Here is a 25,933-nt window from a genome sequence, read left to right as displayed (position 1 = left end):
CTCAGTAGGTCCTAAAACAGTCCCAGACTACTTCCACTCCTATTTTTCTACAAATACTTTTACTTTTTGTCCAACATCCAAAAAAAAAAAGAGTATTTCAAAGCCTAGGATGTATTTTTTGTCTCTAAATAAAAGAACCCTTTTTAAAATACACATCAGCACCACTAGTAAAAAAGTTGCATTTTTAAAGTCATTTATTTTGCTCTTCCTTATATTATCAGACACCCATGTAGATGAGGACATTGCTACCCAAACTGCACTTTAGACTGGCTAATGCCATGAGGCAAAAAATGAAAAGCAATATGCTTTTAAAAATTGTATCTCGGGCGGCAGTGGCGCATACCTTTAATCCCAGCCCTCAGGAGATAGAGCCAGGTGGATCTCTGAGTTCAAGGCCAGCCTGGTCTACAGAGCAAGACCCAGGACAGGCATCAAAACTACACAGAGAAACCCTATCTCGGGGAAAAAAAGGAAAAAAAAAAATGTATTCAAGGCTCCAGTCTATGAACTTCCTCTATTCCATATGCCAGCAAATTGCAAAAAAATTGCTTTGATATCTCTGTTTAGGGTCCTACTAGGAACCTCTGTGGCTGGTTCTTTAGGTTGGAAAGAAACCTCAGCCTTGCCAATGGCAGGAAAGTCTTCTTTGACAGAAGTTGTGAGACATGATAGCACAAGATTGCCACAACCTCCGGATCCCTACTCTGGTAAGAAAGTGGACACTTTTGTTTCAATTTCTGAATATATTAAATGAGTTCAGAATTCACTGGTCATTTAGATTCTAGCAACATCATGATACTATAGATAGGCAAATAAAATAACTGTTTCCTAAATCCTGTCAGAAGTGATTCAGAGCAGAAAAAAATTAATGAAGGAAAAAGAATTGTAATTTTTAACATACAGACAAGGTACAATAAACTTTAAACTACTGTATAGGCAAATGTGCCAGTCTTCTTAGTTTAGAAGCCTTGTACACAGAAGTAAGACTGAGGGTCGATGAGCCTGCTCTGATCTATTGTCAGGATTCTGCCTGTTACTACTCTCCAGACTTGTACACTGTGGTGCTGTTTGTAAATAAAACAGTGTAGCTAAAACAACTACAAATTTATCTTCACTTATTTAATATTCATTAAGGGACTATTCTGAGCCAAACACAGAAGTAAAAATTGCACAGACAAAATAAAAACATGTCCATTGTCTTCAAGAATTCTCCACCAGAGGAAGGATTTTACCAAGGCACCTAGAAGCAAGATGTTAATTCCAGGTTTGTGTATGTATGCTGGAGTCTGTTCTGAGTGAATGCATCCTCTTATTTCTGAACCCCTTACCAAAAACAAGATGCACATGTCCAAGGAATGAAACTGCCTCTAAGGGTTACTGATAAATAAGTCACTTTGGCCAAATCTACAAAGGAAAAGCTTTCTCTGGCCAAGGGCTTGCATACACTTAGCATTTTAAGCTCAAATGAATGTACAGTGCAAAGTGAACAGTCTATTATGGAAATGTTGACAGACCTACACCACCAGTGGATGCAATTACAACGCTGCATTTACTGAAAATTAATGAAGTCCTGGATTTTTATTTATAAAGTGGGTATTATTAGTTTTAGATTGGTTTCCGCAAGCCAATAGTCCAAATTGAATAAGATGATGGGTACAGATTGCACAGATCTTCACTCTTATCCATTGCTTGCAGCCTATGTGCATTTAAACCAAAAACATTTGATATACACTAACTATAAATTATTTCCTTGGAGATCTCTCAGGCATGAAGAAAAAGTCTTTTAAAATAAATTTAAAATATTATATGCTTGATGGTGTATAACCAAAGGTTTAATCTCACCACTAAAGGGGCAGTTACGATGATTTTGCAATAACCCTGCAGACAATAATCAAGACAGCTCCTGTTGTTCTCTCAGTAAAATCTTCGTAAACACAGCATGGATAGACTGTAATTTGATATCTGTAAGATCAACAGCCATACCTCATGACAACTCCTAATATAAGATTTTATTCACCATTAAATTGAGCGTTTTCCTCAGAAGCGATAGAATAGAAAGCACATTATTTGCCAGGCATTGTCCTATTAACTATAGATTAGCACATCAAAATAGACATGCTTTCTTTCTCTCTAAAAAAGTACAGGCCATAAAGCAGGCTCTAAAATGCAGATTAATTAGCTTTTTCAAACTTGAGAAAAATATATCTATGCCCTATTTCCAATATTATTTTTTAAACTGATTCCAATTATTTTCTACTACAAACATTAAGAAATATCCCCAAAACAAAGTTCAAAAACAATGTCTCGATTTCTACATCAAAATGAGATTAATATTATTCATTTTTTTAATGAAAAGGAGGGATTAGAATCAACACAGATGGTGACAAAACTTTAGAAAATTGGTAAACATGTAACTCCAAGAAGGGTTAAAGACAATGTAAATTAGTATCAAAGGCATTCAAAATGGAGATCACCGGAATTCAATTACTGCTCTCTGACTCTCTCCCACACACACACATGCACACAAACACACACATGCACACACTCACACGCATACCCAGGTGCACATCATTATTTAAATACAAGTAGGAGATTCCCATCATATTTCAGAATTATAATAAAAGCATCTTTCACTCACCAATGCTGGATTTTCTCTTGGCAGTTAGTGACCACCTGTCATGAAAACAGACAACTACTCATGAAAAAACAAGGCTAGGTACAGATGGAAAAATCAGCATCAGAAAACTACACAGTGTCTTTACAGATTTACTAACACCTTAGTGTACATTTTTATTTGTCAGAGGTACAGAGATGGGGATGTTAGTTTTTAAGCAATGCACTTTATCACAGCCCTCTAACGCAGGCTGATAACTGCAGAACAAATTACAGCTTTCCAATTCAGACTTTGGTACAAAACCTGCTTCATAACTATTAGATGACACATGATATAAGATAACTAGCATTTTGTACAATCTACAGACCATTTTCAATGTTACATATTTTCTAGAATATACAAATATTATAAATAACAAGAAATCAATGTAACATCCACATTTCAGCAGGAAAAAAAATGACAGTAGTGAAAATATTTTATTTTGTCAGCATATCTCCAAATGTTTCCACCTGTTATTTTTATTCTGATGTATTAAAAATGAATTCATTTTTCTACTGTTTCAAGAAGAAATACTTGGAATAAAGGGATACTCTGAACAGCTCATTCCCCCAACCAGTGAATTAGGACAAAATTGTATGCACTTGACACCCAGTTTAAGCCATTTACAATACTAAAAGAATGGAATTATGCATAAAAGTTACACTTTCCTTTAAGATATTTCAATAGATTCTCAAATACTAAGAAAACAAAAATGTTAATCAGCACAGGAAAAAATACAATTAGAAAAACAGCAGTTAAGTAGAAATTTTTAAATTAATACTATTTTCACAAAATGCTAATCACCTATTTTTTTGAGTTCCCATCAATAAAAATGTTAAATGCCACAGTGCCATCTTAAAGACAGAGAAACTAAGGCACAAAAGGTAGAACGCAAATGCCACCTGAGGAAGACAGCAGCATGGCCTACTTTCAGCTCCAGGTTCTCAGAGCCAATCCTATTTCTTGATTATGCAAAATGTTTCACCCTCCAAATCACAATTTTTTAGTTGTCACTAAATTCCTCTATTCTAACATTTAATTCCTCAAAAAATGTCCTCCCTTTTGGACATTTTAAATAGTAAGGCAGCAATCCTGAACCAAAATACATGCTGTAATCACATACTCAGCCATACTACACATTAACTCAGCATAACAAGTCTCTACCAAATGAAGATCTGCAGTAAGTATCAATCACACAGCAACACTTAATAACAGTGGCAATATATAATAGAACATTGACTTAACATCTGTAAGAGTTCACTAAAGCCACATCAGTTAATATCACTGTTTCTGATTTGGCAGTAATTATAAAAGACAAACAGAATTAAATGTAAACTGAAAAAGAAAAAACAAATCCTTGCAAAAAAAAAAAAATTATGAAGTTTCTATTTAAGAACTCCATTAAGATGAGACCCCAAAACAGTCAGGATGTTTCCAGTCTTAGCGGGAGTGTTTCCAAGCATGAAGTGAGCCAAAAGCACAGAAAGAAAAGCCCTGCAACCCGTAAGAGCAGAGTGTTCATTAACCTCTACATGATAATCCTTTCGTAGCTGCATATTAACTAGTTACATATTCATAATCATTTACATTATTTAAAGGACCTTCGATGAAATTTTCTAGGCTATATCCATTAGTGATGGTGTTAAAGGTTATGGAAGATAGTCTACTTAATGTTTCCAGGAAGCTTTTTTAATTAGTAAATATGTAAATTTGGCACACACGCTTTTCATGTTTAAAAACAAGCCACTGGTAGTATGGCATGTGTTCTTGCCATCACCCACACAGCTCTTCTGCCTGGTTCTAGTCACGCTTCCTCACTCCCCACCGCTTTTCTTTCCTAAAATAGTCTCCCTAAGCAGATATTCAAAGACAGACCAGCAACAAAACTACATTTCATACTGTACAAGCAACATTCTCACTACCAAAATACTGCTTTACATGTACAGTCTTTCTGGGTTCCAAAAAGCATTTAGAACACCAAACACAGTGGACAAACATACACAACAGAAGTAGGACCCTGGAAATCAGAAGAAAGTATTGAAAGGAGGCAGATATGGAAATTCATGGAACAGTGGGTAATGAGTTTCCTGTGGCCAAAAGCATAATTATATATGTGCGCGCACAGACACACACACACATATCATCAAAAAGTTATTTTTTCAGATGTTTTTAATTTAACTGCCAAGAGGAAAAAAATCTAAACAAGAAAAAAAAAATCCAGATTCAAAGCTGAATGTACCTGAATTTTAAAAACTGACTTTTCTGTGAAATTAATACCAAATTATCTAATTTCTTCTGCCAGGTAACTCATGCTAATTTCTTAAAATATTAAGTGAATGATAGTAAGACTGGGTCTGATTCTATAGGCAAGTCTCTAAAAACAAGCAAAACAACAAAAGGTGTTTCATCACCTTGCTGACCATAAAAGGAAGGTCCCTATAAAAGATGCCAACTTTTTGTTTTTTAAAAATTAAGCATCCAAACTTGCAAATATTATGCCTAAAGAGTCAGTGTAATATTTTTTTTAAAAATAGCTACTTAGCAGGCTTGTACTAAAATAGGAAATTCTTTAATATAATAACTATACATTTATGAATATATGTTTACACAGTAATACAGCAGTAAGGCCACAGTAAAGAAAAGGGACCCTTACCTGACCCACCGTTTAAACAATCATTAACAACCCAGGAAACATACAATCATCTTTACATGTAGGTACTGACCTAAGATTTATAACAAGACTGCATATGACAGTCCACTCAAACACTCCAATGACAACCTCTTTGTAAAGAAAGGAAGCCTGTTTTCTGAGATGAAATAACTCATCCCAGAAGTGGCCACATAAAATGTTTTAAACCACAACTATCTGACCCCAAGTACATGATGCCTTGGACAAGCCTGCCTCCAACCTTGGAAAGCATAATGATGGCAAGAAAGGCTGCTGCATCTGCAGTTACTGCTGCCACTTCTCCATACCCTCCTCAGCACAGCACTCACATGTTCTGTTACAAAGGATCAAAATCATGCCTGGCAAATTGTGTACTATACAGAAAACAACAGCTTTGTTTCCCTTAGAAAATGCTTTTTAAACATTACTTTAAAGGAATGAGAAGGGAGGGTTTAACATGCAGTGAGCTCTCCTGTGCTTATTTGTTTATGCTATTTATTTGATAACGGACCACAAGGGGGCATCAACCCATGCCATCTCCAAGTGCAGAACAGCAGCAGGGCCAAGTTGGACTGATGCAGAGAACCTGCAAGGTTAGGTGCACTTCTAACCTCTGATCCTTCCCTCAGGAAGGCTTTGCTTCACTTCTAAAACTGCTTGCCCTACCTGCAACCTCAGTTTCTTCCTGCACAGGCTACTGTATCAAGAGTAGTTTGGGAACAGCTCTGCAGGCTCTCTATAAATTCATTAGGTCAGCTTCTCTTGCTGGACTGCAGCTTCAAGACACATCTCCCCATTAGGTTGTAAAACTGCTCAAAGTTCTCACTGCACTGGAGTCAGGGGATGCTAGGCAAGCATGGTCACATGAGAGCTTCCTAAATGATAAAAGAACCTTTTTTAAAAATGGCAGGCTGTCAACTAAGGAGATACTAGGTATCACTATAACAAAGAACTGTATAAAGGAAGTGTACTTTCAACAAAATCAGTAACAATTGCAACTTTTGCTGGGCTGGTGACACAAATTCTGTAATCCCAGTATTTAGGAAGCAGAGACAGGAGGATCAAAAGTTTCTGGCCAGCCTGGGCTAAAACAGCAAGACTTTGTCTCTAAAAACAAAAATTCATAAAAATCACTTATCTTTTAAACAAAGTCTTTGAAAGGAGCAAGTCAGGATGCAGTAAGCAATGTAGTAAAGAGCAATAGATTGACGGTTGCTGTAGTAAAAGCAGCACGGAAAAAGAAATTCAACTTTAGACAACTTTATAATTGACATGCACCCAAAGTGAAACTATCACCAACTCTCTAAATGCCATTACACCACAGCACTTCTTAAAACACTTTAAACGATACTTAAAGCTCAGATAAGGTCAAAGAGAGTAAGGGTCAACCTTTACTCCATGGCTTTGTCCAATTCTCTAACCCAGGACTGGGAGACATTACCCCAGCACTCGCCACTCTCCTCACCTCTCCTGTCTGGTGCCTGTCTTGATCCCTTGTTTGTCTTCCTTATAGTTTATGGATCTTTTCCCTTTTATGATTTATCACTCACAATCCCAAGTATTCTGGTAACACACACCTTTCTCCTACTGGAAATTTTGAGAGTGTTAACAATTACAGTATGTAGCATTTCTAAGAATGAAGACACTGACATGTTCCTGGGATTATTTAAATTAGGTGTACAGAATACTCCACCACAGGCTGGAAGCTCCAGGGGGGTAGAGGCTACATCGACACAGGCTGCATGCAACAATCCTTTTAAAAGAAGTGTGGCTGGACTGGCAATGGTGGCACACTTTAATCCCAGCATTTGGGAAGCAGAGGCAGGTGGATCTCAGAGTTCGAGGCCAGCCTGGTCTACAGAGTGAATTCCAGGACACCCAGGGCTACGGAGTGTAGGCGGGTGGGGGGTGGGTTGTGGCTCCATTACTACAAGCCAAAAGTTTCAGGAACAGGTTTTATTCACACTTAGAGGTTGTGTGTTTTAGAGTATGCAGATTTAACTTGGTAGAACATTTGCCTAGCATGAATGGGGCCCAAGATGCAATCTCCAGACCAACAATGGGTGTACACACACCTGTAATCCCAGCACTGGGAAAAAGAAAAATCAGAAGTTCAAGGTCATCGTCAGCCATTCAAACATGAGGCTCTATCTCCAAATAAGAAAAGAATCTGATATATTTTAGTACACAAAACACATACCCTGTTACGGAATGCCCCCTGTAAATATATCATTTGCAACGAAACCTGAGTATTACATGACCCATTATGTCAATGTGTGGCCATTTCACTGACCTAAGATAACTGTTCTCAATGCTTTGCAGGATTCATGACTACAGAGGGGCTGAACTATACTTCTGGAACTGAGGACTGTGTGACAGCTTGCATGCCTATTATTTGACTAGGAACATCTATTGTTCCCTGTCCATTTGCATACCTTCCTCTGGAAAACTACTCTGTTTCCACTAAAAAGCAGACCCTTTACAGAACTCCTTTTGAGCATCTACAGCCTGAGTGGAGAAGGCCCATACATGCTCCTACCCAAACCAACAAGTGATCCATTTCAGATGTTAGGACCAAGGTAATCAGAAGGGGTAAGGCACTCCACAACCAGGAGACACCTGAGACTGCTGGTAACAAAGTGAATGTGCAAGAAAGCAAGCAAAACACACATACACACACACACCCTGACTTCACACAGTCAATTTTTACAGAAATCCCTTTCAAGAATTTCTGTGGTTTACAATTGACTTGAGAAAGCCAGTGTGGTGAAACTTGTCACACATATTAGGATAATAACATACCTGCAACACTCAAAGGAAATAATTCATTAAACAGTGACTACAAACAGTAAAAAAAAAAAGGGGGGGGGGACTTAGTAGTAATACAAAAGCAAAATTAAAACACTCTAAAATACCATTCTGCACTTTAAGATATGCCACTGTCAGTCAGACTGTAGGAAAACTAAGTTAGCCATACAAGTTCAAAGCTCAATGAGAACTGTAAACACCAGATAAATAAGAAAAACACACTTTTAAAGGCAGCCAATCCCAGCACTCGGGAGGCAAAGGCAGGTGGATCTCTATGAGTTCGAGGCCATCCTGGGCTACAGAGTGAGTTCCAGGAAAAGGCTCAAAGCTACACAGAGAAGCAAGACAGAGAAACCCTGTCTTGAAAAACCAAAAAAAAAAAAAAGGCAGCCAAAAGTTGTCAAAGTAACAGAAGAGGAACCAGGAATTTAGAGGAATTTAGAGGAAATGAGAGCTGATCTTTCACGATGTGGTTTTAGGCAATTCTGCGCCTAGGTGAGCATTATGTCAGGTCCTGAGCAGACAACTACAGCTGGGGACAGAAGCAGGCAAGAGAGTCTGACAATGCAAAGAAACAAAATGAGACCTGTGAACATGTAAGCTAGTTTCCATCCAAGGATGCCTGTCAAATCCTGAAGCTAAAAAGGCTAAAAAGCTAAACCAAAACTTTGGGAAGAGGTGGAAATAAAAACTAAGGAGTTCAGAAACTTCAAAGAAATGTGAACAGACTATACTCTCAGACAAAGTCCAAAAGGAACCAAAAATAGCACACCACTCACTACAGCAGGCACTTGGCCCTCACTCCATTCAGCACCTGCCAGGAGGAGGCTAACCTTGGCCAGCTCACACTCTGCCTATCTAAGGGCAGGTGAGGCCTCTCCCAGAGGAAGACACCATCTTCAGATACATCTATCATGCCTACATTTAACGCAAAATGACTGCAATGCCACAAAACAGAAGCACATGATCCAACAGCAGGTAAAAAGAAAGCAAACAAAACACAAAGGCTATACAGTCTGAACTCTGGTGTCAATAAACCAAGGCAATACAATTACAGTGCACATGTGCAAGACGATACAAGATGGAAAATTTAAGAAAAGACAGAAAATGTCACTGGAAATCTCTTTAAAAAAAAAAAAAAAAAGAATTAAATGAAAATGCTATGGCTGTGGCTCTAGCTCAGTGGCAGAACATCTGTCAAGCAAGCGCAAAGCCCTAAATTCTTTCACCAGACAGAAAGAAGGGAAGGAGGGAGGCAAGCAGGCAATCAAAAAGAAGAAAAATCATACAACTGAAGTTTCTAAAATTACCAGAGCCAACGTTAAACAGAGACCACACACAACATAAGTCAGTATTTCTTAACATCTGGGCACAACAATGTAGTTAGTAATGAAAACCAAGGGAAAAAAGAAGTCTGGGTACAGCTGAAGGTGAGAGGCCAGAGAGATGGCATACAGCTTTCAGAGGAGCCACAAAAGTTAAAGTTAGAGCTAACTTCTGAATAAAATGCCAGAAACTGGAAGACAACAGGATAAAATCTTAAAGTGCTGAAAAAAATAACTGAAGAATCTATCATTAATATATATGCACAGCAAACACATCCACCAATATGAAGGAAAATCTGAAAGATTTTCAACAGATAACTGAGAATTTCACACCAGATTTTCATTCTTCATTAAAAGAAATACAAGCCAGGCAGTGGTGGCACATGCCTTTAATCCCAGCACTTGGGAGGCAGAGGCAGGCGGTACTCTGTGAGTTCGAGGCCAGCCTGGGCTACAGAGTGAGATCCAGGAAAGGCGCAAAGCTACACAGAGAAACCCTGTCTCGAAAAACAAAACGAAAGGAAGGAAGGGAGGGAGGGAGGGAGGGAGGGAGGGAGGGAGGGACGGACGGACGGACGGACGGAGGGGGAGAGGAGGAGGGGGAGAGGGGGAGGGGGAAGGGGAGAGAGAGAGAGAAAGAGAAAGAAAGAGAGAGAGAGAGAGAGAAAGAAAGAAAGAAAGAAAGAAAGAAAGAAAGAAAGAAAGAAAGAAAGAAAGAAAGAAGGAAGGAAGGAAAGAAGGAAAGAGAAAAAGAAAGAGAAAAAGAAAGACAAACAGGCCTTCTTCAGCAGCACACATGCAGAGAGAACTCCAGAGCAACTTGCAATCATGCAGGTCACAGGGGTGGGTGTCAAGATGAGTACCAGCCACATGCAACAATTAAATACAGCATTATAATGATCAAAATACACACCATCAAAATGTACTGAAGCAATAATCAATGTGGGTGGGAGCCACCGGAGCCTTGCACCTTTAATACCAGCACTCAGAATGCAGAGGCAGATGGATCTCTATGAGTTTCAGGCCAGCCAAAGCTATACAGTGAAACCTAATCTCAATCAATCAATATGAGGAGGAGGAGGGGAAAGGAAAAGAAAAAGAGGTAGGGTGAATTCATGCTGGACCTGGATGGTAGAAACCTAGTATAAATTTGTAGCACACAGTACACTGTACTAACAATGTACTTCAATGATCTATCATAAAGACATTAATAAGCAGAAGTAACAATAAAGTTATGTTTGATGAATCCAAAGTCAGCATAAAGGGGGAAAACAGCAAAGAAACAACAAGAAAGTAGGTAAAACAGAATAGTGAGAGACCACTTCACATATAACAGGCTGGCCATCATTTAAAAGATAAAACAGAAAATAACAAGTACTGTTGAGGATGTAGAAAAGTTGAAGCCATTGAGAATTGTTGCTGGGCAGATATAAGTGTAGAAGTCATATGGCAGCTCCTCAAACACTAAACACAGACTTACTCTATGATAACTCTAGATAGCATTTTAACTTCTGACTACACCCAAAGCACTCAAAGCTAACAGCATAAATTTGTACACATCATGTCTATAGCAGCATTATTCACAACCTTCAAAATGGAGGCAATACAGCATCCACTTATAAAAAAAAGTATAATATAAAACAACTTCTAATACACTATAGAATACAATGAAATATTACTTATCCTTAAGAAGGAATAGTAATTCTAGACCTGGGTGTGCCAGCGATAGGCTACTGTAAGACAGAGTGAAACAAGTCTGGAGATGGGGGACTTCCTACCCAGATCCTGTCTTAAAACACAGTCAGGGCTGAAAAGATGGCTCCATTGGGTAAAAGTATTTGCCATACAATCATAAGGACCTGGGTTTTAATGCCTAGAATCCACATAAAATCCAAACACACACATACACATACACACATACACACATATACACACACACACACACACACACACACACACACACACACACACACACACACCTGTAATCCTAGGCTCCTACAAGGAGTTAGAAGGCAGAGAAAGGAGAATCCCTGGGAATTCGAAGGCCAGCTCACCTAGTGTATGCAGCAGCTCACAACAGATGGACAGTCTCAAACAAGGTGGAAGGCAGGGACTAACACCTGAAGTTTTCCTGACCTCCACAAGTACACCATGGCATGTGCATAACCACATTCATAAACATATAGAAAACACATGGAAGTGTATACACAAATACACATGCACACACACAACAAAGGGGGAGATTATGATAAGTGCTACAGCATGCTTGCTTTGAACATATTACAGTAAGTCCAACAGGCCAGTGAAGGGGGAGATTATGATAAATGCTACAGCATGCATGCTTTGAACATATTACAGTAAGTCCAACAGGCCAGTGAAAACAGGGCAAAACTATATGACTGCTTCCATGAGCAACCTGGATTAGTCTAACTCTGAGACAGAAAAGGCAGAAGGGTGCTTGTCCATGGGTGGGTAGGATAAAAAACAGAGCTACTATTTAATACCACAGTCTAGCTTTTGTAGATTAAAAAAAAAGTCTTCAGCCGGGCAGTGGTGTCGCACGCCTTTAATCCCAGCACTCCAGAGGCAGAGGCAGGCAGATCTCTGTGAGTTTGAGGCCAACTTGGGCTACAGACTGAGTTCCAGGAAAGGCATAAAGCTACACAGAGAAATCCTGTCTTGAAAAACCAAAAAAAAAAAAAAAAAAAAAGGCTTCAAGACAGGGTGATGTCTTTTACAACAAATTTTAAAAAGTAAAATCAAATAGAAAAGTGATAAATTTCAATAGTATTTAGACATAGCTGCTCTAAAAGGAAAAGATGTCAACTGAAAATTAAAACCACAATTACATGCTATTTATAAGAAACATACTTCAAACACAAATACTGAAGTTAAAAATGGCAGATCACAAAAAGCATACTAATATCTAATAAAAGCAATTTGAAGACAAGAACATCTTCAAAGATAGTAAAATAAAAATTCAAAATGGTTAAAAAAAGTCAACTGACCAGAAGTTATGACAATCCTAAAATGTACACAATGAACATCACAGCTTTATAACCATAATGAAGGTGATAACACACATCTCTTGATAGCACAGAGCACTAGAAAAAATAGTCATAAAGTACTTGAACAAAACATTCAACAACTGGAGCTAGCAGAAGAGATGCTGAACTCAGAAACTGAGGAATTAAATTTATTTGCAAAAAAGAAAAAAATGAAGTATTTACTAAGAAAAGACCATATATTTATCCATGAAACAAGAATCAAATTCCAAGCTTTCGATCATATGTTCTTTGACCACAGTAAAATTAAATATGTGAGCTACCTAAGGCAATAAAAAAAATAAAATAAAATGCAAAATACATAAGAAAAAAGTAAATGTTAATGATCTTAAAAACAAGGGGGAAAACCTTAAAGGGACAAAAATTTAAAGCAGAAATGAAGGAGAAAGCATATTTACAAAATAAAAAAAATCAACAAAGCTAAAAATTGATCCTGGAGACAATTTCATTGCCTGAAAAACTCCTACAAAGACAAATCAAATTATAAATAACAGCAATTTTTAAAGACCACTAGCAAACTACTGGTTTTAAAAAGACAGGAAAAAATATATATGATATTATATATTAATGTGTGTAAATACATGCATATTTTATATTTATACACACACACACACACATATATATATAATCACTTTCCTAAACTGACACAATAAAACATAGAAAACTTGACTAGTTCTTTAAAAAACAAATTTGTCTATGTTTTTAAATCTCCAATCTCTAGGAACTAACTATAATAGGCCCAGACCATTCCATTAACAAATTCTTAGACCATCCCATTAACAAATTTTTCCAAACACTTGTAATAAATCCTATTAATAACCCAGGCTGGGTGGTGGTGTCTTTAATCCCAGCACTCGGGAGGCAGAGACAGATGGATCTCTGGGAGTTCAAGGCCAGCCTGGGAGTTCCAGGGCAGGCTCCAAGCTACACAGAGAAACCCTGTCTTGAAAAAAAATCAAAAAGAAAAAAAAAAAAAAAATACTACCAATAGGGGCTAGAGGTGACTCTGCAGGTAAGAGCATTTACTGCTCCTCCAGAGATCTCAATTCAGTTCCCAACACCAACACTGTCACAAATGCCTGTAACTCCAGTTCCAGGGGATCCAACAGCTTCTTCTGGCCTCCAGGAGCACCTAAATGTATGTGGTACACATAAAACTCACGCAGACACACACATAAATAAATAAACAAATAAAAAAATGAATGAATGGATAAATGAATGAATAAATAAATAAATAAATAAAATTTTAAGAGAACAAACACTGGGGGGGGGGTAGGCATAGTTAGTGGGATTATACATTAGTGCAGCAACTATAGGAATAATTATTGAGATTACACAGACACACACACACACACACACACACACACACACACACACACACACACACACACCAGAACATCATGTTTCAGCTATGCCACTTCTGGGTATGTAGCCAAAGAAATCAAAGGCAGCATACAAAAGATATGTGTACAGCCTTCCTTTACTGCTGCACTAGCCGCAACAGCCAAGATATGGAATCAGTGTGATCATCAACAGATGACTAAATAAAGAAAATGGGTCATAAAAATACTATTCAGGTGTAAGAATGTAGCTCAGATGGTAAAGTGTAGTGGGTAGCCATTCCAGCTTTGATCTGGAAGTTTTAACCCCCATTGAGGCTTCGGCAACTGTCACGCCTACAAGGCGGGGCCAAGGGAGGACCCTGGAGACCAGGGTCGGTTCCTGGACCCTGGACAGTGGAGGTTGACCGAGCAGAGCTCCAGAGAACACTGCTGGACTGCGATACACCTTCTCCAGACCCGGCAACCTACCTATCCCTTTATTTGTAAGTTACCCACTAAATAAATCTTCCTTTTAACTACGTGGAGTGGCCTTAATAATTTCACCAATATCTGGCACCCAATGTGGTGCTTGAACCCACAACCCTGAGATTAAGAGTCTCATGCTCTACCAACTGAGCTAACTGGGCTAGCTTGCACCATGCACAAGGCAATAGTTCAATGCCCAAGACACCATGAAACCAAGCATGCTGGCACAAACCTACAATAGAAGTGAAGAGGAGAATCAGAGATTGAAAATCATCCTTAGTCACACAGGCAGACCCTTGTCTCAAAAAAGACACTATTCAGCACTAATGAAAAAAAGAATGTTGTCAGCAAGAAAATATACGGTATCATCATGTTAGGCAAAACAGGCCAGAGTCAGACAAATTTTACATGTTTTTTTTTGTTTGTTTTGTTTTGTTTTACTTTATTTATTTATTTATTATGTACAGTGTTCTGTCTGCATGTACAAGTGCAGTCCAGAAGAGGGCACCAGATCTCATTACAAATGGTTTCGAGCCACCATGTGGCTGCTGGGAATTGAATTCAGGACCTCTGGAAGAGCAGCTAGTGCTCTTAATCTCTGAGCCATCTCTCCAGCCCCTTTCTTTTTAGTTTTTTGCTTTTTTTTTTTTTTTTTTTTTTTTTTTCATATAGAAACTACAGATTGGGGTCAGAGGAAGACATGAAAGCAGAAGGGAGACTATTGGGAAAGAGGAAAGGGATGGGAGCACACAAGAAAGTAATAAAGGAGTCAGAGAAAAGTACAATATATACAGAAGGAAAATGGCACAGTGAAACTTGTTATTTTACAACTTTGTACAACAAATATTAATAACATGAATATTAAATTTAAAAGTTCAGTAACAAAAAATGATGATTACGTATACGGTGGATTATGAGACAACTATAAAATAGGCTAAAGTATCTCTCAGAACTAGAAAAATCCCAGGTATTTCATTTAATAAGATAAACAAGAAGCAAAATGAACTATGCTACCTTTTGTGTAGGAGGCAGGATGGAGGTGAAGGGGCATATAATTACACTAGTTTAAAGGAGGAAACATAATGAGGTAATCAGAAATAAGTTAAAAATAGTTATCTATGTCGGGCGTTGGTGGCGCACGCCTTTAATCCCAGCGCTCGGGAGACAGAGCCAAGCGGATCTCTGTGAGTTCGAGGCCAGCCTGGGTTACCAAGTGAGTTCCAGGAAAGGTGCAATGCTACACAGAGAAACCCTGTCTCGGAAAAGAAAAAAAAAAAAGTTATCTATAAGGGCAGACAGGAGCAGCAATGGGAATAAATTTCTTATATAGTTGTGATTTTGAGCTATGTAAATGTTTTATATTCACAAAACAAGAGTGAGAGATTAAAAAGTAAATATTAATAAATTTAACACAATTCAAAAGTCTATCACAAAGGAGTTAATTCTGGAAGAGCTAAAGAAACTATGGAGAAAATCCTGCATCTTAGGCTTTCAAGGTTCAAGGTAAAGTTGTGCTTGATGAGCAAACCTGGCAACCCAAGTTCAATCCTCAGAACCCACAGAAAGAAAAGACTCCACAAAGGTATACTCTGACCTCCATGCACATACCACGGCACAAACACATACAAAGTAAATAAAAACTTAAAAGAAAATTTAAAACTGCTGTGTATTATAGGACATTATCAAAAAAACATACGCTAAGAAATCAGGAAAAATACGTAAAATATATATTAGACTTTAATATCCAGATATATAGAATTCTTGGAACTCAACAACAAAATGATAAACCAATTAAAATACGGGCATAGGATATGAATAGAAATTTCTCCAAGTATACACATAAATGGCCATTAGGCATGTGAAGAGTTGGGCAACATCCCTAGTCATTAGATAAACAGCAGTCATAGCTATTTCTTCTTCAAGCCTTATTAAAGACAGCTGTAACTGAAAAGGTGGAAGAAATGTTGACAAGGGCGTGCAGAGACTAGCATTTTCATATACTGCTGGTGGGGACACGACATGCAGCTCCTAGGAAAACAGTGCAGTGGTCCCTGCTACTATACAATTCAACCACTCTATTCCCAGGTGCAAATGACAAAGAACTGAAAACAGAGACTCAGATGCTTACACAGTTCAGAATAACACTATTCATGACAGCCAAAAGGCAGAAAGAACCTAAGTGTCCATCAGATGAAAGCAAACCAAATGACCCACCAATGCACAATGGAATACCACTCAATGACCAGGGGATTAAGTTCTAACTCAACACAAACCTGGAGAAGGTGTCAAGAGAAATAAGCCAAAGTCTTAGTACAAAATACATGATCTCAACTGCATGACAGACCTAGAATACACGAATCCTACAAGATAATATAAACTGGAGATTGCTAGAGAAGGAAGGTAGCATGGAGCAGCTTATACTTTTGGCTACAGCCTCTATGTACAGAGATCAAAGGGTTTGGGAAACAATGGTAAGAATCATAGATCAGTGAGTATCAATGAAATATAAATGGTTTAGATGGTAAAACTATCCACAAGAAATAAGGTGATTGGAATGAAGATCTCTAAATTCTGCTACTTTTGACAAGTTTTTAAGCTTCTTAACACCAAAGCTAGGGAAAACCCCTGAAGACACAGGAAATGGGTTTGAAAGCAGGGAATCTGCAAGGGTTTATCTTGTATCACTAAGTACTAGAAATGACCATGACAATACAGGAAGAACTACAAATCTAGAGATAATGGATGTTGAATAAAAGTTGGCTGTCCTGAATGAGGAAGTTGGAGAAATAGCAATTGAGAGAACAGCATAGGCCTAAGAAGAGAAGGGAAGAGGGACCCAGTCACTCAAAGAAGACTTCTTCCTGTAGTAGCATTCAGATACCTGGACCACCTTTCTTCTAAAATGGTGCTGTATTCTTAAATATCTACTGCACTAATTTAAGTTTTATGCACTAAAACTTACATAGAGTGAGATGGTTCAGTTGAAGACCTAAGTTTGAAATACCTAAAACACACACTGGGAAGGCTGAAGCAGGAAGTGTTTGAGTTCTAGGCCAGCCTGGGCTACACTGGAAGATCCTGTCTCAAAACAAAGAGAAAACTTCAACATCAGAATTATCAAATAGACTCTTTTTAATAAGTTACTTGTAGTTTTTCAATTCAGAAAAAAGCATTAAAGCTCTCAGAAAGCTGTTATAATGAAATTTACTTTATCTAATAAGAGGCAAATATAAATTGGGAATATTGGTATATGTCTATAATCCACCTACTTGGCATAGACAGGAGGTGAAGATTGCAAGTTTGAAACCAGCCTGAGCTACCTAGCAAAACCCTCTCTCAAAACAGAAAATTAAAAAGCACTGAGGGATGTAGCTCAATAGTAAAACACATGTCTAGCAAGCACAAGACATTGGTTCCATCTCCAGCACCACAAAGTCAAAAAGCAGAAATACCCACAAAAACATCAGCTCAGTCTTTAATGGTTATTCTAGATAGTTATTCCTGAGGCCCACTATATAACTTACACTAGAGATCCTAACACTACCAAAGTCAGGAAAACAAACAAAAAAGCATAACTACTGGATGAGGCAAAGCAATCGTGAGTAACTACCACTACATTTATACTACCAGAGAACTTCTAGGGCCAGCAAGATGGCTCAGCAGGTTCCAGGCATTTACCAGGAAAGCATGACCACCTGAGTTCCATCCTGGAACCCACGTACATGAGAGAAACAACTCCACAATGGTGCTGATCTCAATACACATCAAAACATACATATATGAACACATACAGAGTAATAAATAAATAATTTGGGAGGGGGTAACTTAGGAAGCCATAATGATTACAGCAAAATAATTCTGGCTACAAGAAGAGACAAGCCATCAGAACAGACTTCAGAAAGAAGTCACATCCATCACCTGTCATAACCAAGATGACAAGGAAGTGGAAAAAACGATCATCCCAGTGAATGGTGATGTGGCAACTAAACACCCAAATGCAGAAGTGAGACTGCCTCAATCCCCAAGTGTACCCAAATCACTAATGAACAGATTGCTGCTCTCAACATGCAAGGCAGTAAGTAATAAGAGGCTCTGTCCAGAACATGAGAAGAAATAGTGTCTTAAAAACAGGACTGGAACATAGCTAAGTAGAAAAGGGCTTGCCTACATGAGCACAGCCCAAACATAGACTACCACAAAGGAAATAAAATTAAGAATTCTACGTCATCAAAGGACAAGATTACAGAATGTTAACTCAAGATCAGACCCGCAAGAAATTTATAATCCATAACTGAAAATGCACTCATGTCAAAAATGTCTGAACAGGGGAGAGGAAACTGTGGTCAGTATGTAAAATAAATGAAAAAATAATAATAAAAAAAATGTATGAACAGTTACTATGAATCAACTAGACTATGACAAAAATCCCCCACAGAAAGTGAAAAAGCAACCAGTGGCTATTTTCCTTTCAAGAAGTTAAAAGTCGAAACTGTTCAAAAACACTTGAAAAGATAATCAACCTTACTAATCACTAGAATGAGTAGCGATGATGAAAGAGATGAACAACACCTAAGGTATTAAAGTAATTAAAATGTAGAGAAACTGGACCATGGACCACAGCTGGCAGGCCTATAAACTTGTATAACCACTTCTGAAAACAGCAGTGTAGGCAGAACCAAAGACAGAAATACCCCATGAGAAGTCTAGACAAAAAAATACAAACAGCCCAAATTATTCAACTGGAAAACTGACAGGGCTCATCCAACATGAACTGCATAAACATCCAGCCCATTGCTTGGCATAGACAGAACAGACTCCCTGAAATGGGAGCTTGATCCTCCCTTTTTTCACACATGCATTGACAAAAGGTACTTACAACGAAGATCAGTCTCAAATGTGTTTCAGTTGCTTCTCCTCTTGCAAAAGTAAAACTCAAAACCCTTAGTGAAGAGACCTGGCAGTGCTCTCAGCCTGACTCACTCCCATCTGCATAAAACTCTTCTCCAAAATGTCTTCCACACAGGCTCACGCCCACATACTGAGGTTTCTGATCTAATGAAACTGCAGGACACCCTGACACATTGCTTATATAAGGGGCACTCCCCACCAGTCCTTGCCTCCCTGTACTTTTCTGCTTATCCTCATCAATCATTATCATCAGACATGTAAATGTGCCTTCTGTATGTCTTCACAAGAGTGACCTCTTCATTTGAAACTGTGAGCTCACTAACTTACTGGCAGTGTTAGGTGACTGAATCCTATGACTTAGATTCCAACTACTGGACTACCTGGCTGACAGAGTTCCTTAGACCAACAGGAATTCACCAAGACAAAAATGAAAATCTTCCATTAAGCTAAAGTAGATGTTCTACTTTAAGAAAAAATTAAAATTAAAATATTTACTACTGCTGCATTTAATTCTCCAAGCTTCTAGTATAAGGAGAGTATTAGCTAGTTCAAAATTCCAAGCGATAATTACTTCAAGCCCTCAGTGATAAAGAAATTACCCTACTGATCTTCCCAATCTTACCGCTGTCCTGAAAAATGAACCTATGGAGACACACTGCACCCAAGTTCTTTCAGATAATAAAATTTCACTACCTCTACTAGTAAAACGTAGTATTACCTAAAAATATGAAACAGCTATCTCAGAAATATGACCTTAACCAAAAAAGCAAAATTTCAACATAATGCCAATTCCAAAGAAGCAGATTTAACAAGCTTTCATGCAAGAAACCTGTGCAGAGTAGCCTGAAATACCTCATCATGGTCCTGTCACTGATGCTGGGAAAGTGTGGGGGTGGGGTGCAGCGTAAAGGAGCCTGAAATACTTCAACATACTGGAGAAGAAGGGAATCAGTCTGCATAAGCTCCGTGGAGCAGACATCTTTCTACAAATGGCTCACAACACTAATCTACATGATGTGGAATTCCTGGAATTCCAGCACTGGAGAGGCTGAGGCAGGAGGACTGCCACAAGTTCAAAGCTAGCCAGGGATACATACTAAGACCCTGTCTCAAAAAACAAAATAAAACAAAAGATAATCTGAGTTTCTCTCTTTTACCTTTTGTCAGAAAGATTAAGGAAAATCTTTAAGGAGAAAAGGAAAAATAAAAACAAAGAAACTAGGAAATATATTCAATAAATTAAATAACCACTAGAGTAAGAAACAAACCTATGTAACTAGGATTCAAAACCCAGCCAATGCTTATTTTTCATGCTTAGAAACTGGTTAGCAATTAAGGATATTATAACAAACTTGTTTGCACAAAAATTAAATTTCAACACCTTTACTGGAAAACTGAAATCTTCTAATTTTACAAATTTTTAGGTAAAATACTACCTACCATTATCCTTCTACGGTAGTTTTTATATAAAGTGAATATTTATATAAGTACCTAAGCAAAACAGGACTCACATCATACCTACTGTTCTACAGTTTGCATACCTGTTCAACATATGCATCATGATTTACTAACTAATCCTCCAACAGATGACTTTCAGGTTTTTTCCGTTCTAAACAAAACCACAGAAACTCTTCTTACATGCCTTTCTGCCAGATCAATAAAGGATGGAGGGGAATGAAAGACAAAGAGGCAATAATGAAACCCATCATGACTTTGAATGCCAACCTAACAGTTTAACTTAAAAAATAGACTCCCTGGTTGCACACACCCTTAGTCCCAGCCCCTAGAGATGGAACAGGAGAAACAAAAGCCCCAGTGACACATGCCTGGGGAGGCTGGGGCAGCAGGATCATGAAGGAGTTCATGGCCATCCTAGTTTAAGGCCAGCATGGTTCATTGTCTTAAAGGAAAAAACAAGTAACACCAAGTTTTAACAAAAAAGGGGGGGAGGGGGGTTACAGTGTTTTCACCACTGATTCCATACATGAAAGTGAAAAGAATATTAATATACTTGATCCTAACCCTGTCCATTTACCTCAGATGCTGTCACTCACTGACTGGGGTGGGACTCATTCATGCTGTAACCCTTTTCTTCAAGACGCCAACTTTTCATTCTCTGATTCAGTGCCCCAGTATCAACCAGGATCAAACCAGGACAGGATAAAACCTGGTCCACTTAGAGGGATTTCAAAGAAACAAGGTCAACAACAATTAAGCATTATCCACTGCCCTTCTCAAGCCACGTTTGGAGAACTGCTCCCTAAGCTTCTATGTAAGGAACTCAGGTAACTTTCCGCAGCTAAAAGCCAGCAAAGTAGATGCCACCATCAAAGCATTTTGTTTAAAGTTTAATTCCCTCTTATGGAACTCACACAGGGAAAGGCTAAGAGCTTAAGTGTATCTGACTGACATAAAGGATACTAGATGTTCACTCATACAAAGCTATGACATTTTTCCCTTTACACTCAGAATGCTTCTACTTTCACACCTGAAACAGAACTGTTAAAACTGAGTTGGCTTTAAAACCTAAACAAAGTCCCTCAGAAAACTGATAATTCACAATTTACAAATCAAAACTTTCCTGTGCTAACTCTAATTAAAGCACAGCTATCTAACCAGTGTATTTTGTTAAGGCCTTAGGAATCGCCTGTCCACACACACAGATTTTTCTAATAAGTAAATAGTCTGTTGAGTAAATACTGAAGGGCTTTATTATGAACTAGGTGGTATTTTACATAACCAAAACATATATGCACATTTATTTTATATGCCAAATTAATATTAACACAAGATAGGACTGTCAATGGCATTGAGGTTCATGTCCACTGAAACATCCAGACTCCCACTGGATTTAACAGCCATAGATATTCTCTCAAATATGATACTAACCACAACAGCAAGCTGTTCAGAACACCCCAAAAGTACTCTTCTTATTACATTCACATTAACATCAGAATAAAAACCAGAATCTCCTTTTTAAAGATGACACATGGGAGGAAACATTGGTCAGCATTACTCACACTTTACACTATGAAGGCAAAAGTGTCTTTCATATGAACTAAGGCAGTGGCAACATCATCTACCCTGGTCCATTTCACATTTTCACAACAAGAAAGGTAAACTGTTTTATCAAAATAACAAGGCTTTATTTAGGGCTTTGTTTTTTTTCCCCCTTCTTTCCATCTATTTTCCTTTTTTAAATCTGTTTCTCTTTTTTAAAAGTTAAGATAAAGTCAGGTCTGATGTCACAGGTATGTAACCCCACCTACTTGGGAGACTGAGTCTAAGAGGGTCAGAGCTTTAAGTCCAGACTGGGCTACAGTGGAAGTTCAAGGCCAGCCTGGGCAACTTAAAGAGACCTTGTTTCAAATATTAAAAAGTGGGCTGATAACACAGCTCACCTAGAACCATACATAAGTAATAGGCAGGCAAATGTTTATCTTGTAATTTAAATTGCACTAAATCAGGTTAACTTTTAAACTCCCACCTTGAACTACAAGTTTAAAACTCAACAGTTGTATTATATATTAGGGAAAAATGGAAAGTTAATACAAGAAAAAAAAAAAAAAAAAAGCCAACCAAAGTAGGAAAGATTCCTACAATTTGTTAACAGGTGGTTTCCAAGTCAAGAGATTTCTTGGGATATAGGAAAACCTTCATGTAGTTAACCTCGGTATATCTGCATAATCACATTTTGTAGACATTTGTTTACATAGGTCTATTCATTAAAAGTTTGGGTTTCACAGCAAAAATTCAAGCTTAGATGGGGGAGGAGCTCACAAGGCCCCACCTCTAACTGAGGAGCTACTGGCAGCTGAGAGCAGTTAGGGAAGGAGGAATGACTCATGGGGTTGTGGTCACTGACATGTTGCCCATGCTCCTGTGGATGGTCCTACCCTTACACATTTGGGAAGCACTAGCTGGACTGGGTTATTAAAAAAAAAAAGAAAAGAAAGAAAGAGGGAGGGAGGGAGGGAGGGAGGGAGGGAGGGGAAGGAAGGGAGGAAGGAAAGAAAGAAAAACATTAAAGTTGGAAGGGGGACTTGTTGGAGGGAATGGGAGTAAGTTGGAGGAAGGAAACAATTGATTGCATACATGTACGAAATTTTCAAGGAGTAAATTATAAATAAGGTTTATAAATAAAAATATTTAAATATAGAAAAAATGGAGCTTCTCAAATTCTGATGGTTTTGATGCAACTTCCTAAACTTTAATAATACATGATACTCTCTCAATACATGGGGCGTTTTAAGCAAATTAAACGTCGGTTTTCAAAGAACTTCAAGGCACTTCAGGAGAGGTAATCAACCTGAAAAACTACAGAATCCACAGTATTCACATTGAACAATCAAGCTGTAGTTCTTAACTCGAGCACACTTCCTTACAAAAAAATCCCATTCGGAGTTGCAAAGCATGAGAGGGGGGGGGGAGAGGGGAGAGAGGGGAGAGAGAGGAGAGGCGAGGAGAGGCGAGGGGAGGGGAGAGGGGGAGGGGGAGAGGGAGGGGGGAGGGGGAGGGGGAGGGGAGAGAGGGAGAGAGGGAGAGAGGGAGAGAGGGGGAGAGGGGGAGAGGGGGAGAGGGGGAGAGGGGGAGAGGGGAGAGGGGAGAGAGAGAGAGAGAGAGAGAGAGAGAGAGAGAGAGAGAGAGAGAGAGGAGAGAGAGAGGGAGGAGAGAGAGAGGGAGGAGAGAGAGAGGGAGGAGAGAGAGAGGGAGGAAGAGAGAGGGAGGAAGAGAGAGGGAGGAAGAGAGAGGGAGGGAGAGAGAGGGAGAGAGGGGGAGAGAGGGGGAGAGGGGGAGAGAGGGAGAGAGGGAGAGAGGGAGAGAGAGAGAGAGAAGACTCGTTTATCATACGCTTGAGGTTAAAATTTAACAGAAAAGCCTCTCTCTTGTCGACTACTAAACCCCAAAGCTGGGAATGCACAGGAAGTGCATCATCACCAACGTAGTCAAACTTGGATGCTCAATCAAGTAAGAATAGTGTGTGCGTGCGTGCGCACGCGTGTGCGTACATTTTAGCAACATTTAAGCAATAGAGAGCTAAGGGGTAAAAGGAAGACTACGTCTGTTTACAGTACAACCCCCCCCACCACCAAAAATAAAAAGTCCCCACGCACCGGAACTCTATCTAGTCCCAACACTTGCTCTGTTACGGGTCAACAGACTATCTTATCCCCTGCATCCTCTGTATCCCCCGCATCCCTCTTCTGAAGGTCAAAGGGCTCTAGACAAAAGACAACAAATGCACGTGACAAAAGTTTCTCCCCTTGTTCCCCGCAGGCCCGAGGCTGCGCTGCTCGCGCGTGGGGATCTCCGCCGCACGCGGAGCGCTGTCCGCGTTAGAGGCTGCCTCAGTCGCGGCCACAGGCGGAAGTCAGCGAGGGCCGAAACCTAGCACGGCCTGTTACCTTTTCCTGCTCCTCGAGGAGCCGCGCCACCTCTGGGGCGCGCAGTGGCGCGGCGGCCGAGGCCTCTGAAATGGACTGGGGCTCTGGCTCCGGCTCGGGCGGGGGTTCCATGCCCGGTGCCGCGGCCTCACCGAGGCGAACAAGTCCTAAACAAGTGTTTATGGAGGCGGCGTGGCCGACGACTGCCCAGCACCCGCGCGCTCGCCCTCATGCACCGCGCGCCGCGGTCTGAAGAGGCCGCGTTGGCCTTCGCCGCTGCCCCGGGGGCCGCTGCTCGCGTCCGGGCTACCCGAGGCCTCATCTCACACGCGCATGCCGCCGCTGCCGCCGCCGCCTCGAAGCAGCAGGCCCTACACCAAGAGCGCCACGCTCTTCTCCCGCAGCGGGGCCCAGCCAGGCGTCCCGCCGCAGCCGCGCCTCCTCCGCGCCTCCGTGCACGCTCCGCCCCTCGCCCCGCCCGCGCAGCACGCCGGGAATCTCTCAGGCTCCGCCCTAATAGGCGTGGCTGTGGTAAGGGCAGAGCCGCGGGGCGGGGCGGAGGCAGAGGAGCCCTGGGAACGTGCTCAGGATGAGGGAAGGCGGCGAGATTGCCAGTCCCCTCTCACTCAGCGCTGCCTGTGGTGGTAGGAACTTAATTCGTGCACTGAGGCTGTTTCATAAGCTCATTTAATTTTATCGAATTCAACTCTTTCCCATGCCTTTTTAATGAGCTAATGTGCTTTAATGAGCTAAAATGCACAATATACAACTGTATTTTGCATATGTATTAATTACTGCACACATTACAATTTTTCCTTATATATATTAAGCTATATTAGCATTACTATGTTACTACATATGCACCGTTTAACATATTTTTCAAGGGTAGCTGCTGCTCTATCCCGCTTATTTTACGGTTCTGGTTTTTGTTGTTTAGCTGTGGAGACCGAACCCAGTGCTTTGGGCTTGCTAGACAAGCACTCTACTAACTGAGCTAAATACCTATTCCTTGTTCCACTTACTATTTTAAAACTAGTAGGTTGCATGTAGTGGCACATGCCTTTAATCCCCAGCACTCTGTGTGTTTGAAGGCAGTCTGGTCCACATAGCCAATTCCAGGCCAGCCAGAGCTATATAGTGGAACCCTGTCTGAAAACTGAATAAATAAATCTCTTGGACCCACTTTGTCCTCCAGCCCTTTGTGCAGCTGGCATCTGTTTATGGTAGTCCTCTAGTCAACCTCACTGAGTAGAACTGGCAGTATCCTAACTCTACTCCAAGCCCTAACTTAGGCCCATCACTGTTCATTCAACC

The 25,933-nt window shown here is 39.7% G+C and overlaps 1 protein-coding gene across 1 annotated transcript in view; it reads right to left on the bottom strand.

Moving 5' to 3' along the window:
* Positions 1–25,072, bottom strand: part of Uri1 (URI1 prefoldin like chaperone) — a 59,471-nt gene extending 34,399 nt beyond the window's left edge. Inside the window, exons 1-2 of the mRNA XM_028877731.2 lie at positions 24,641–25,072; positions 2,639–2,673 (exon numbers count right to left, since the gene is read on the bottom strand). Coding sequence (XP_028733564.1) covers positions 2,639–2,673; positions 24,641–24,751 — 146 coding nt within the window. The 5' untranslated portion in view covers positions 24,752–25,072. The remainder of the gene's footprint in view (positions 1–2,638; positions 2,674–24,640) is intronic.
* Positions 25,073–25,933: the final 861 nt, after the last annotated feature.

This window comes from Peromyscus leucopus, chromosome 1, assembly GCF_004664715.2.
Source record: "Peromyscus leucopus breed LL Stock chromosome 1, UCI_PerLeu_2.1, whole genome shotgun sequence".
NCBI lineage: Eukaryota > Metazoa > Chordata > Mammalia > Rodentia > Cricetidae > Peromyscus > Peromyscus leucopus.
Note: the sequence above shows the minus strand (reverse complement) of the source record. Positions and strands in the feature narration are given on the sequence as shown.